General features: G+C 37.5%; 1 protein-coding gene across 5 annotated transcripts in view; it reads left to right on the plus strand.

The window, feature by feature from the left end:
- CUNH2orf42 (chromosome unknown C2orf42 homolog) overlaps nt 1-14694 on the plus strand; it is a 36756-nt gene extending 22062 nt beyond the window's left edge. For 4 of the 5 annotated variants that reach the window (XM_020985324.2, XM_020985322.2, XM_020985325.2 and 1 more), the window contains exons 8-9: nt 2027-2189; nt 14007-14694. In XM_020985324.2, coding sequence (XP_020840983.1) covers nt 2027-2189; nt 14007-14215 — 372 coding nt within the window. In that variant the 3' untranslated portion in view covers nt 14216-14694. Of the gene's footprint in view, nt 1-2026; nt 2190-2399; nt 2456-14006 lie in introns of all 5 variants that reach the window. The other variant, XM_020985326.2, reaches the window with a different exon arrangement.
- The last annotated feature ends 570 nt before the right edge of the window (nt 14695-15264 follow it).

Raw genomic sequence — 15264 nt, forward strand, 5'->3', positions numbered from 1 at the left:
GCCAAACTGAAGAACTTATTTTATCCTGTAGGAAGTATCAAGCCATAGAAGTGTTGTGAGAACTGAGGTGACTATGCATTAGGAAGATTATTTTGGCAGCTAGAAGATTCTGGAAGTAGGCAAACAAATCAGTAGGTTATGACAATAGTCTGAGTAAGGAGTGATGAGTGGCCAAACGAGGGAAGGGAATGGATTTGAGGGATTGTAGAAGTAGAATGGATAAAACTTGTCAAGTAAATGGATATAGAGGGGTGAGGGATAGAGAGCACATCACTCCATGGTAGCAGACCTTAGTGACTAGGACAGTGGTTTTCTTAACACAAATGGGAAGTTTGGAAGAGGGACAGATTTTGTGGGTAAGTTAATGATTTCCCTTTTGGATTTGTCGAGTTTGAGATGACAGTGGGCCATCTAGGACAAGATGTTCCCACAGGAAGCTGATGATATAGCACTGGTGGTCAGGAGAGAGACTGGGGCTGGATATATGAATTTAGTGTTTATCTGCATAAAGACTATAGTTGAATTCATGGGAACTGATGAGATTTCCAAGAGGAAGTGTATGGAGAGAAAAGCAGGCCCAGGAGAGAGCCTCAGGAGGCATACATGGTTAGGGAGGGAGTGAGTGTTGTCGTGGCTGGTAATCCAGCCCAGGAGATAAAGAGGGATTAGAGAAAAGAGAACAAGGAAAGAGCCATGTTATGGAAACCAGAGCAGCAGATAGTGATGGGGGAAAGGGTGGATCAGAAACTGCAGAGGTCCAGGGGGAGGAGGCCATGCATTAACCTAGTAACCTATGGTATTGGAAGAATCTTTCTCTGACATGTGTTTACATGTAAGTCAAGTAATGTTTGGGCTACTGTTAAGAGACTTATAATTTCCAGATCACTATTGATTTCTTTGATTTTAATGGCAGGCAGTTTGAAAGTGTTTGAGGCTTTGCAAAGATTATATGCTGGATGTGCAGGTAATTAGGCCTTTACCTCAAACTTCTGCAGAACTGGAGTTCTTATTTTTTGTTTTGTTTTTTGTTGTTGTTGTTTTGTTTTTTTGCGAGGCAATTGGGGTTAAGTGACTTGCCCAGAGTCACACAGCTAGTAAGTGTTATGTGTCTGAGGCTGGATTTGAACTCAGGTCCTCTTGACTCCAGGGCTGGTGCTCTATCCACTGTGCCACCTAGCTGCCCCCCTGGAGTTTTTGTCATAGCTAATTCCACTTACCTAATCATCTATTAGTGTTTTTCACTCCCTGAAGAGATCTTTGAACAATTTAAAAACTTTCCCTCAGGCAGATAAAGAAGGCTTGGTAAGAAAATGGATTTATATTATTAGTTGAGAGTTAGTTTTACAATGGAAAGGCTAATGTAATGCAACTAATTCAACACCGGATTACATTGATAAGTCATACCACATCCCCAGAAGAAAGATAACTGACTTTTGTAGTGGCCATGTAGCTTATATGTGATTTGTAGTAGCTTATATGTAGTTTGTGAGGACACTGCAGATATACAGTGACTTCAGGAATCACCTCAGGGCAGTTCACAAGTAGCTTCAAGGTGGGGTGGAATGGGATAGAGGAAAGAGAACAAGGAGGGAGGAGAATTCAATAAGAAAGTGAGGCGAAGAGCTTTATTTTGGAATGGTGGGTGATGGGCAGCCACTGAAAAGTTTTGAGGGGACAGGTGATGGGGTATATAAAAAAATAAGCTTGACTACAATCCAAGGACCTGTACTGGAGGTGAGTAAACCAGAGTGAAGTTGCAGGGATTACTGGAGATAATCTTGCTTTGCTTCACACTAAGGATTGCACTGTGCATGCAGAAAGTAAAGCATGGGTGTATATAATGTGTGGAAAAAAGGGCAGAGTTCACTGACAGAATAATCTTGAGGTACAAGGGAAAAGGAGAAATCAAATACTGTTTGAGTGCACCAAACTAGTAAGAGTTTTTTTAAAAAATCGTTGAATTATCTGTCTCCTTTAGTAAAGATTTGTCCCTTCTAATTCTTTCTGGTGTTGTCTTTGTGATCAGATGCCCTTGGAAATCACCCGGAGCTTTATCCAGAACCGGGATGGGACTTATGAGCTGTTTAAGTGTCCCAAAGTGGAAGTAGAGAACATAGCAGAAACTTATGGTCGCTTAGAGAAACAGCCAGTGCTCCGACCTTTGGAACTGAAAACTTTTCTGAAAGTTGGTAAGTTTAATTAATGTTTACTGATGGCACTTTTGAGTCTTGCTGTGTGTATCAAACCATATACAATGTGTTTGATGAAGAAGTTAATTAAAAAATGATATATTCGCTAGTATCATACAACCTGCTTTCTTAGACATGCATAGGAATCATAGGATTTAGAACTGGAAAGGGACCTTATAGATTATCTAATCCAAACCCCTCATTTTACAGATGAGGAAATTGAGGCATGGAGGCATTAAACTGACCATCCCAAGACTACACTGCTAGTAAGTAGCAGAGCTCAGGTCATAGGTCCCCTGACTACAAATCCAGCACTATTTACACTCTACTCTACTACCAATACTTCTCATATTTCAATGGATTTGACATTTCATAGATGAGAGTTTTCCTCCATTGTTACGGATTATAATCCTTTTCATCCTGCATAATTTTTGTCCTTGTTCTTACATAGTTCTTCTACAGAGACTCTGACTAGTGTGCCTTTCTCTTTTTCATTTTGAGGGTTCTAGTGGACTATAGATGGCTGTCCATCTACTTTGCCTTATATATACCATTTAACCAGCCCACCTTTTCTGATCATACATTTCTATGGTGATATTTCTTGTATGTAATCCCTTCTCTTTCTGATATTTATATCACTTTGATCCAGGCCCTCTTTACTCCCCTTCCTAAACTATTACAATAGCCTTCTGGTTGCCCTCCTTGCTTCAAGTCTCTCTTCCACCCAGCTATCAGAATCAGTCTTTTTAAAGCCCAAGTCTGACTATGTAAACCCTCCATTCAATAAACTCAAGTGGCTCTCTATAACCTAAAAGATAAAATATAACATCCTCTGTTATGCTTTTAAAGTTTTTCATAACCATAACCTTTACTCCTTTTGTAGTCTTCTTAAACCTTACCAAAGTCAAGTTAGCAAGCATTTAACAAGCACCTAATATGTACCAGGTACTCTGCCAAATTCTTGGGATATGAAGAAAGGCAAAAAACAGTTTTTATTCTCAGGGAACTCACAGATACTCTATGATGACTTTGGCCTCCTTTCTGTTCCTTACATGTGACACTCCATGTCCTGACTCTACACATTTTCGCTGGCTGTCCCTTGTGTCCAGAATGCTCTCCCTCTATAAATCCACCTCCTGGCTTCCCTGGCTTCCTTCTGGTTTCAAATAAAATCCCACCTTCTACAAGAAGTCTTTTCAGGTTCTCTTGCCTTCCCTCTGAAATATCTCCATTTAGTTGTGTGTATAGCCTCTTTATACATATTTGTTTGCTTGTCTTCCCCATTCGATTGTGAGTTCCTTATAGACAGGGATTGTTTTTTGTCTTTCTTGTAACTCCAGCTCTTATCACAGTACCTGCCATATAGTGGGTACTTAATAAATACTTCTTGACTTGATATCTTATGTGGACTTCTAAGTTAGGTGACCAACAGAATTATGGACTAGCCACCTTCCCTGATCTCAAACCCCTCCAAAAGAGCACTTATGTGCAAGGGATGAAGCAATTTCATCTATCTCTACAGGTTAAAATGTGAGGGAAGCTAACAAGGAAACAACTAGATGAGCTGATAACAAAGAAAACTGATCTCTGTCCTACAGTGTTTACTCAGCACTCCTTCCCTTACCAGCCACAATGCTCATCCAGGTCTGTACAAGCCAACCCATTAGTTTACAACAGAACTCAGTTCTCCCCTCTTCCTGTGCTATGGAAAGCCAAAAGACAGAAGCTTGAGAGACTAGGACTGCAGCCTGGGAGTTCTCTGTGCTGTTAGAGAACTGAGAAAACTGGAACAAGATACCAGTGTATGGCAGTGGCCATTATGCCTGAAGGAAAGAGGACTGACATCCAGCTGGAGCTAATTCTATCTCCTCAAAGTGACTTAAGGCAGAGATTGAGGTCAGTGAAATATGAATTGCCCAGTATGAAAGTCCAATCTCCAGGAGAATTGTAATTAAAGAAGAATTAAGAAAGTGAACAATAAGGAAAAATGACTGAAGTTACCAAAGATCTCAGGAGAAAGAAAATTCTTGAAGACCCTGAGAATAAGCAGATAAATAAATGGGGAATATAAGTACCATAAAAGAATACAGCCTCTACCTAAGCTGAACAAATCCAGATACCTATGAATAAATATTCCTAGACAAAGAAATTCAAGAAAAGTAACAGTAAAAAAGTATGCTTCGATCTGTATTTATAGTTCATTAGCACTTTCTCTGCTATAGCATTTTTCATTGAGGACCCTTTAGAATTGTTTTGGATCATTGTCTTGATCAGAGTAGCTAAGTCTTTCATAGTTGATCATCCTTATAATATTGCTATTACTGTGTACTATGTTCTCCTGGTTATGCTCGTATCATTTTGCATCCGTTCATATAAGTCTTCCCAGTTTTTCTGAAGTCATACTGTTCATCATTTCTTCTAGCACTTATAGTATTTCTTATGGTATGTCATTACAATCATATACCACAACTTGTTCAGCCGTTTCCCAATTGATGGGCTCCCCCTCAATTTCCAATTGTTTGTGACTACAAAAAGAGCTGTTATAAATATTTTTGTACAAATAGGTCCTTTTTCCTTTTTTTTTTTTTGAAATCTGGAATGTAGACCTGATAGTGGCACTATTGGATCAAAGGGTTTGCACAGTTTTATAGCCCTTAGGGTGTAGTTCCAAACTGTTTTCCAGAGTGGATAGACCAGTTCTTCACAACTCCACCAACAGTGCATTAGTGTCCTAATTTTTCCACATCCTCTCCAGAATTTGTCATTTTCTTTTTCTGTCATGATAGCTAATCTGATAGGTGTTAAGGTAGTATCTCAGAGTTGTTTTAATTTGCATTTCTCTAATCAGTAGTGATTTAGAACATTTTTTGTGTGGCTGTTGATAGTTTTGATTGCTTCTGAAAACTGCCTGCTTGTATCCTTTGACCATTTAACAATTGGGAAATAGCTTTTATTTTTATAAATTTGGCTCACTTCCCTAAGAATTTGAAAACTAGGGTCTTTATGAGAGAAACTTACTGCATGTAAAATTTTCCCCTAGTTTTCTGTTTTCCTTCTAATTTTGGCTACATTAGTTTTGTTTGTGCAAAAGCTTTTTAATTTCATACATTCAAAATTATTGCTTTTGCTTCCCATGATCCTCTCTGTCTCTTATGTGGTCATAAACTCCTCTCTTATCCATAGGTCTGACAGGTACATTTTTTGCATGCTCCCCTAATTTACTTATGATATCACCCTTTATGTCAAAATCATTTATCCATTTTGACCTTATGTTGGTGTGAGATGTTGGTCTAGGCCTAGTTTCTGCCAAACTGCTCTCTAGTTTTTCCGACAGTTTTTGTCAAATGGTGAGTAATTACCTCAAAAGCTTGGATCTTTGCATTTGTCAAACACTAGATTACTATGGTCATTTACTACTGTGTATTGTGTACCTAATCTATTTCACTGATCCACCACTCTATTTTTTAGCCAGTGTTACATTGTTTTGATGATTCCTCTTTGTAATATAGTTTGAAATTTGGTACTGCTAGGCAGCCTTTGTTCACATTTTTTTCATTGATTGCCTTGATATGCTCAACTTTTTGTTCTTCCAGATGAATCTTGTTATTTTTTTTCTAGCTCTCTAGAGGAATTCTTTGGTAGTTTGATTGCTATGACACTGAATAAGTAAATTGATTTAGGTAGAATTGTTGTTTTTATTATGTTGGCTTCTCCTACCCATGAACAATGACTATTTTTCCAGTTGTTTAGGTCTGTCTTTATTTGTGTGAAAAGTATATAATCCCTGGGTTTGTTTTGGTGCATAAGAGTCCCAAGTATTTTATATTGTCTGCATTTTTTTTAAGTAGAATTTCTCTATCTTTTGTTGCTGGGTTTGGTTGGTAGTACATAGAAATGCTGATGATTTATCTGGGTTTACTTTATATCCTGCAATTTTGCTAAAGTTGTTAATTGTTTCAACTAATTTTGTAGTTGATTCTCTAGTGTTCTGTAAGCATGCCATCATATCATCTGCAAAGAGTGATAGTTTTGTTTCCTTTGTCTATTTTTATTCCTTCAATTTCTTTTTGTTTTGATCGCCATAGCTAACATTTCGAGTGCAATATTGAATAATAGTGGTGATAATGGCCATCCTTGCTTCACCCCTAATCTTATTGGGAAGGCTTCAAGTTCATCCCCATTATAATACATGCTTTGGGTTTTAGATAGATACTACTTATAATTTTAAGAAAGGCTCCATTTATTCTTTTGCTTTCTAGTGTTTTTAATAGGAATGGGTGTTGTATTTTGTCACAAGCTTTTTCTGCATCTTACTGAAATAATTATATGATTTTTGTTGTTTTTGGTATTGATATGATCAATTATACTGCTAGTTTTCCTAATATTGAACCAACCCGGAATTCCTGGTATAAATCCCACCTGGTCATAGTGTATGATCTTTGCGATGATCTCTCTCTGTTTTCAAATGGAAATCCCTTTGAATCACCCAGAACTTAAATTCCTTAAAGCCATAACCATTTCTGGTAGAACATTTGTTTTTAAAAGTTGTCTTTGTACCCCAGAATAGCATGAGATCATTAAAAGCGTTGTGTAGTTTCTCAAATACTGTCCACCCTGCCCTTTTCCTCCTGTTCAGTTTTGCATCCAATTCATTGTCCAACTATAATACCTGGCCCAAATATATGTACTGATATACTAAATCATTCAATTGTTTGTCCTAATCTGAACAGTACATATTTTTTGTCCATTTATGTTTTTCCTTTGAGTATTGTTGTGCTGATTTTTTTTCTTTTCTTTTTTTTTTTGGGGGGGGGTGAGACAATTGGGGTTAAGTGACTTGCCCAGAGTCACACAGCTAGTGACTATTATGTGTCTGAGGCCGGATTTGAATTCATGTCCTCCTGACTCCAGGGCCGGTGCTCTATCCACTGTGCCACCTAGCTGCTCCCACTGATTTCTTATTTAGTAATTGTAGATCTCATTGAGGAAGCAGTCAGCACAACATCTTCAGATAGGAGCATCTGGAGGACTTCATTTCACTGTCTGGAGGGATTTTTTTTTCCCCATTTGGCCCTTGTGTAAGACATCTTCCATGATAGTGACAGAGCCCTTTCTCAAGCATGCACCTACTCCCTTTTTCTTTATTCTTTTTTATCATCTGATCCCCCATATCTTTGATTCTTATTTTGTAGCTATGAATGCTCTCTGCTGGAAGGTGTAGATCATAGAATTCTAGTTTGTATGTGAGAGAGCTTGCTGTTTAGTTGTAGACCAGCTAACCTTGCACCATTTGTGAGAATCTGAGCAGCTCACAGTCTTAGATTTTCAAACTGATAACACATGGCTGGATCTTGACCTTCTTGTGTGTCAGAGCATATAGTTTTATTTCACTTGCTTATTCTTTGATGATTCATAGATTCTTTAATGTTCATAGAACAAACATGGCTTTGTTCATTTTGGTGCATTCTGGTAGCTCTCTTTCTGCCATTATAATACATTATATAGGTACAGATAAAACATAGCTCATTCATCAATTCCAGTTCCATGCTCAAAAAGTTGACTGCTTGGGTAAGCAATATTTTTTTTTAGCAAAAACAACTCATGAAGATGATCTGTTAAGATTTGAAAAGTTTGTAATGATTTATCAGATGGAGGTATTGCTCAGATGGAATTATATATCAGCAGTTAATTGGGGAAAGCCAGTCTCTGAATAATGAAAATTTTTAATTAGTGAATATTCTTTTGACTGACATTTTATGATTTTATGTAAAATTAGTCAAGTCTATCTCACAAGTTATTTGAAAGTAACAACCATAAATGCCATATAGTACTTTAAAGTTTGCAAAATGCTTTATATATACTATGTCATTTGATCCATACTACAACTCTGTGAAGTAAATATGTAATTATTATTATCCCCAAAGTACAGATGAGGAAACTAAAGCTTAGACAGGTTAAGTGACTAGCCCATGTCATATAGCTAGTATGTCAGGGGAAGAATTTGAACACAGGTTTTCCTGACTCCAATTCCAGTATTTTATGTTCTATGCCACTATATGCTATAGTTTCTGATAGCATATAGTGAGAACAATCCATAGGAGAGCTACTTTAAAGAGTAGATGAGAATTGCTTATAATTAGCACAATATTTATAAATTGGCATCAAAGTATAGGAAAAGTTTGCTTAAAAAGGTTAGACATACTTCCCCTGCAAATAATAATTTGTAAGCTCTTTCAAAGGTAACAAAAAGTTTAATTTTGGGGGCAGCTAAGTGGCACAGTGGATAGAACACTGGCCCTGAAGTCAGGAGGACCTGAGTTTAAATCTGGCCTCAGACCAAACTCTTGACACTTACTAGCTGTGTGACCCTGGGCAAGTCACTTAACCCCAAATTGCCTTAAAAAAAAGTTTAATTTTGGCTTTTTGTTCAAATTACTGTACAGATTACCAAAAATTCTGAGCTAGGAAAGTTGAAATTTGTTTCATTGATTTAAACTTCACTGAAAAAAAAAGGTGAATTTCAATGTCTTTATTTTACAAAATTATTTATTCTTCACAGATTTCCTCTAATAAGATTACTTGCTGCATTCTTTTTTTCTTTTTATATTTACTCTGAACTTTAATATGAAAAGAACATTTCCATATATAGAACAGAACACAAAACGGATTGTGTATGAGTCTGTGAATATGCATTTTTATTCCACTTGCTTTTTAAAAAAAAAGAATACATAGTAAATTACATGTTGCTTTCAAAACTCTCCTGCATGTTGCTTCCTTCTGAGCTTTCTTCTCTTCTGTACATTTTAAAAAATATTTCAGTGGTTCTCTCTCTCTTTTTTGACATCTCTATTGCTAATCTCACTTCTGCCCCCAATCTTTCTTCCCCCATCAAAAAACTGAGAGAAAGAAAAAAAAAAGCACATACCTGGAGCGAATAAGCATAGTAAAGAAAAACCAGTCTACACAGTGGCTGTGTCTAAAATTGTATGTTTCTTTTTTCTACCTTGGATCTATCACCTCTCTGCCAGGAGGTAGGTAACATGCTTCATCATAGGTCCTCTGGAAATCTGGTTGGTCACTGCATTGATCAGGGTTCTTAAATATTTCAAAGTTGTTTTTCTTTATAATGTTGTTGTCCTTGTATAAATTATTCTCTTGGTTTTTTTTTGTTCTCTAAACAAGTGCTTCTTAAACTGTGGGTCATGTAAAAGGTTTCTGAATGCACAATGACCAAAAATTAATTAAAAATCAAACATGTTATGAATCCAAGATGTTTCTGGCAGCACTTGCCTGTGTTGCATTGGGCAACTTCACTGAAGCCTTGGTTCTGAACACAAAGCATATGCACTTTGAACTGCGCATGCCCTTGGCCCATGCAACGCCAATGAACCCTGCCATGGGAAAAGGGGTCAGAATGGAAAAAATTTTAGAAGCCCTGGGGTCTAAACTATATTGGTTCATAGTACCCAAGATTCTTTGAAATCTTCGTTTTCCTTACTTATAGTGCATAGTGTTCCATTACGTTCATAAACCACAGTTTCTTCAATTGAAGGGCGCCCCCTTGGATTCTAGTTCTTTTTTTTCTTTTTTGTTCCTTTTACTCCCCACTTTGGGATAAGGAAGTTTGTTTGTGACCGTTCCCTCCCCAGTATTATATTCCCTCTTATATACCCTCTACCTTTCTACCGTTATTTGTTTCTTAGTTGAATTTGATGTATCTCTATACCAAACTCTGTGTGTATTTGGGGGGAAGGGAAGGGGAGGTATTTAATCCTCCCTTGTTCATTTCAGATGAGAGTAAAGTTTATCTGATTCCTGCTTCATCATGTTTAAATATTTGTCTTCGAATGTTCAGCAAGTTACGCTCATTCTTTCTTTTTTACACTTTTTTACACTATTCCTTTTAACCTCCCTTTTCTTATTTTTATTAATTTATTTTTAGTTTTCAACATTCTCTTCCTTAAGCTTTTGAGTTTTAAATTTTCTCCTCCTTCCTTATCTCCCTCCTCAAGCCGGCATGCAATCTGATATAGGCTATACATATACATTCGTATTAAACATATTTTCCCATTAGTCATATTGTAAAGAAGAATTAAAATCAAAAGGCGGAATCACAAGAAAGAAGAAACAAAACAAAACAGAAGGAAAAAAAAGAGTAAATAGTAAGCTTTGATCTGCATCCAAACTCCATAGTTTTTTCCCTGAATGTGGATAGCATTTTCTGTCATGAGACTTGTGGAGATGTCTTAGATCCTTGTATTGCTGAGAAGAGCTAAGTCTATCAAAGTTGGTCATTGCACAGCATTGCAGTTACTGTGTACAATTTTCTTCTGGTTTTGCTCACTTCACTCAACATCAGTTCATACATTCTTTCCAGGTTTTTCTGAAGCCTGCTTGCTCATCATTTCTTATAGCACAATAGTATTCCATTACATTTTATATCTCATAATGTTCTCTGTGTCTTATTTGGTCACCAGTTCTTCCCTTCTCCATAGATCTGACAGATAAACTATTCCTTGTTCTCCTAATTTGTTTATGGTATTACCCTTTACATCTAAGTCATATACCCATTTTGACCATATCTTGCTATATAGTATAAGATGTTGCTCTATACCTAGTTTCTGCCATACTGTTTTCTGGTGCTGGTTTGTATTTATTTTTATTTACTTATTTCTCACTTAATTTTTATGCCAGAGGCAGGTTTTTTCCCTTGCCATACTTTTTTATGGGGTGGTCAGCACTGCTTGTTTTACTCTGGGGCCCTTGGCTTCCTGTACCAATCTCTTCATTTCAGAAGTGAGGTCCCCCTGGATCTCTGAGATTCATAAAGTAGGATTCCCCAGGGCCCTCTATGTCATATCAAGATAGAGTGCTAGAGACCTTGGAGTCCTTGGGTATCTGGGCTGTCCAGTCTGAACTCTCCCATGCTTCATTTGTTGCTACTGCTCCCCAGGGCTTCCAAGCTTCAACCCCTTCCCTCCCCCTGATGTTTTCTTTCCGCCGTAGGGCTTTCCTATCTCACTTGATGAAGCTTTCTTAGGGAGCTATCTACTTTCTTGGCCTCTGGACCCAGGGCTGTGTCTCTTCTTTGCTTGGCTTTACTGGTGCTCTCTTTTCCTATGTTTCATGGGATATTGGTTGATTTTTTTTGCAGTGCTGCAGTGGAAGAAGTTACTTACTGTGATTTTACATTGGCTTTTTTTTTTTTGGTCATTATTTGGGCTGGTGTGAATGTCAAGATTTTTCCTGGATTAGATGTGTGAATGCTGGGTCTAACTCCCATTCAGGCAACCATTTTGTCTTAAAGTCCCTATTTACTGCATTCTTAAGCACCATTTAGGGCAGAAAAAGTTGCATCAATACAACTTTTGAGGAACATATCTTTGGCAAGAGTAGTTCGTATATTTGTAGATCTTTTACTGTGTGCCAGAAAGGCACTGTGCTAGGTACAAAGCCAAATGAGTTTGTGATAATGCCTCCACATATAGACATACTACAAAGACACATCTATATCTAAAATATTTTTTCCTTAGATAAAGGTATTTACCATCCATGCATATTCAACAAACCTATTTATATGGTGACTACTTTGTGTAAGGCACAGAAACAGATAATACATGGAACTCCTTTAAAGAGACTTACATTCTAAAAGGGGAGAAACAAGTACATAAATACTGATAACACAAGACAGAGTGAGCTGTGTGTGAACAGGATGTTTGGGTACAGTACTATGAGAAATGAGAGAGAGAGAGAGAGAGAGAGAGAGAATGAAATCATTTTCATTTGGAAGGTAGGTAAAGAAAGGCTTTAGGGAAAAGACAGGTGAATGAACAATGGATTTGGAGTCAGAAAACCTAGATTCAAGTATCATTTCTTCTACATACTAACTGGCACTAAGGCAAGTCAATTGACCTGTCTTGGTCTCAGTTTCCTCACCTATAATAAAGAGATTTGGAATTAATGATCTCTGAAGTCTTTTACTGCTTTCAGTCCTATGTAGTTTCCAATTCCCAGGTTCTTTGAAGTTCTCATCTTGCTCTAAAGACTTCAAAGAGAGTTCTGCTGAAAATTATTCTCCCAGTGGAAGTAGTTAAGAAATATCTTCAGTAGGCTGATCCCTGAGTAATATCATGCTTTTTAACAGAATTTATCAGAATAAGCTCTAACAACATGCCCTAGTTGCAATTTAGGATATTGCTGTTTTAGGCATTGGTTACTACTATTTTTTTTTTAGCTTGTCAAAGTTAATTACAGAATTCCTTCTATGAAGGAGCCAAATAATGTTATTCTCTAAAATTTGATGACTTATGTGGAGATGAGAATGTATTCAACATGAAGGAAACATTAAGAATGAAGATGATCATATATCAGACTAGTTTAGACTCAACATTTTTCAACAGTGTGATGACCTAATTCCCAAAGGGTGAGGTGAAGACTGCTATATTAAATAGAAGCACTTCAAATAGAAATAATGTGGTGGTGCTTTAATATTTTGATGGATCCATGCTCTTAACAAGAAACATCATGGTGTAGTACAGTGGTGTTCAATTCCTCTAGAAATGAGGGCCTCTCAACCATACCTAAGGATTTCTGCAGGCCACATTTTTATTTAGAAATCCGTACATGTTTATATATTTGTTTTTTCAAGAGTACATCAAAACATTAAAATCAAAAGCTACATTTTTAGTCTGGTTTGGGCTGTACTCAGGAGTGTTGTGGGCTGCAGGTACTCGTGGGCCGAATGTTTGATACATTTGGCGTAGTGGATAGAAAGCTAGTCTTGAAGTCAGAAAGACATAGATTCAGGTTCTCTTTCTGACACATATTGTCTGTGTGATCTGGGCAAGTAACTTAAACTATTAGTGCCCTAGATAATTCTCTGAGTTGCTTAGATGCTGATAATTCTCAAGTTGCTGAGAAGGTACTGATCTGCTTTGGTAAGAAGTGTTTCCTGTCCTGGGAATTTTCTCTTCTTTTCTTTCCTTTTTTTTCCCCCCAACATGTCCAAAAGAGATTTATTAAAGGATATTCCTCATAGCTCTCTAGAGATGGGAGTGGAATATTGGGATCCTCCAAATCTGCATCCAGATTGAGATGGTGGAGCAGCAGCTTTCAGTAGAGCTTTTGGGAATTTTCTATGCCTATGAAATCATAGGGTCTGGCTCTTCTCCCTCTCTTTATCTCTTTGAGTTCATTAGCATGGATGCCCTCTCCCACCCCACCCTCCACCCCCATCACTTCCTTCCATCTCCTCAGTACAGGTTATATGCTGCCTTCTTATTCTGAATAATCACTGACAATCTTTCTGTAAATCCTAGATAGAGGATCTAGTAGTGTAGTCCTTAGATTGTCCATCTGTTTCCCCTCCCTCCAACTACATAACTGCTCCACCTCTTTCAATCATAAATGTTCTTGATAATGTCTTTTACATCTGTTTTCATGCATTAATCGTTGTTGGTAATGTACTGTAGCCTGCAACAACCATTTGTCTTTCCTTTGCCTTTTGGGTCACCAACAGTCATAAGTCTCCCAAGATTATTATGTTCTTTGGTGATATGTTGTTACCTAATTAAAATTCAATCCTAATCAAATCTGGCCTCAGACCAAACACTTGACACTTACTAGCTGTGTGACCATGGGCAAGTCACTTAACCCCAATTGCCTCACCAAAAAGCGAAAAAAAAATCAACCCTAAGATCAAAGAGTAACAAGATGGATTTTACCTACAGTCTCACATATTTTGCTATTTCTCGCACTTCATTATAACCAAAATGTGTAGGTAAAAATTCAGCACTGGATTATTGTTTATCCTTTTAGGCAACACCTCTCCAGATCAGAAGGAGCCAACACCTTTCATCATTGAATGGATTCCAGATATTTTGCCCCAGTCCAAGATTGGTGAGCTGAGAATCAAGTTTGAATATGGCCACCATCGGAATGGACATCCAGCTGAATACCAGGAACAGCGGCCACCATTAGACCAGACCTTAGAGTTGACACCTTTGACTACCATCACTTTTCCATGAAGCAAAAGAACCTTTTGCTGCTGAGTTTGCACATCCCCACTCCTTGGCAATTTCAGATACTCCTTAGGCACTTAGACATTGACAGTTTCCTTAGCAAACTGCTTTTTGATAGGATGCTGTTTTCCAAAGCATCCAAGCGAGTTATGTTGAAGAAAAGTCTCTTCTTGTAAATAGCATGTTTTGGTGCTGCTCTGTGTGCTCTTTAGATGAATTGTGCTGTATTTCTGCTGGGGTTTAAGTATGGGGAGAAGAAACGTTCCCTTATCTGGCCATTTCATTTAGAGCTTATTTCTATCTTTTTTTCTTAACATTCTTAAGAAATAAGTTAGCTAAAACTCAGATCTTAACATTTCAGAGAGTGTTGGAAAGATAATACCCTAGTTAGGATGAATGTATTATCATTTTGAGCATAATGGCACGGCTCCAGTTATGTTCTTTATTCTTTTCTTAAAATAAAGCACACTGTCACCCCTTTTCAAGACGGTATTTTATATTGGTCCATTTACAAAATAAGAAACCTTCCCTTGGGTAGAGCTGATAGTGAAATAGGGAAAGGAAACATAGATCTTAGGATTTCTAACCAATATGTATAAAACTTCATGCCCTTAATATTAGATTTATTTTATCTTTTGTACCCCAACATGTTATTAGCCGGTAAAAAGCAGTTCTTGCCTCTGAGTTTCTCACTTAATAGTATATTGAGAGCCTACTATATATTCTGTAATTGTTAAGGTGCTGTAGGAGAGGTCATGGAGAACATGCCTAAGTCATAGTCCTTGCCCACTCCTAGCTTAAAGCCTTGTTGGGGAGATAAGGCTAACACATATCAGATGAGAGTATACAATACCAGAAGAGTTCATACTTTCACTTTTCTTACCAAGATCAATGAGAGGCAGAATAGTCAGAGAACGCTTCAAGGGGGAGGCGAGATTTGCCAAGATATTGAAGAAAGGGTGGGATTTGACTAGGTAGAGATGGGAAAGTATTTCAGGTGTGGAAAATAATAGAAGGCAGGCAGGGCTTGTTCATAGGGCCAGTGAAGTTACGTT

Source organism: Phascolarctos cinereus, unplaced genomic scaffold (assembly GCF_003287225.1).
Source record: "Phascolarctos cinereus isolate Bilbo 61053 unplaced genomic scaffold, phaCin_HiC Scaffold_2;HRSCAF=192, whole genome shotgun sequence".
Lineage (NCBI taxonomy): Eukaryota > Metazoa > Chordata > Mammalia > Diprotodontia > Phascolarctidae > Phascolarctos > Phascolarctos cinereus.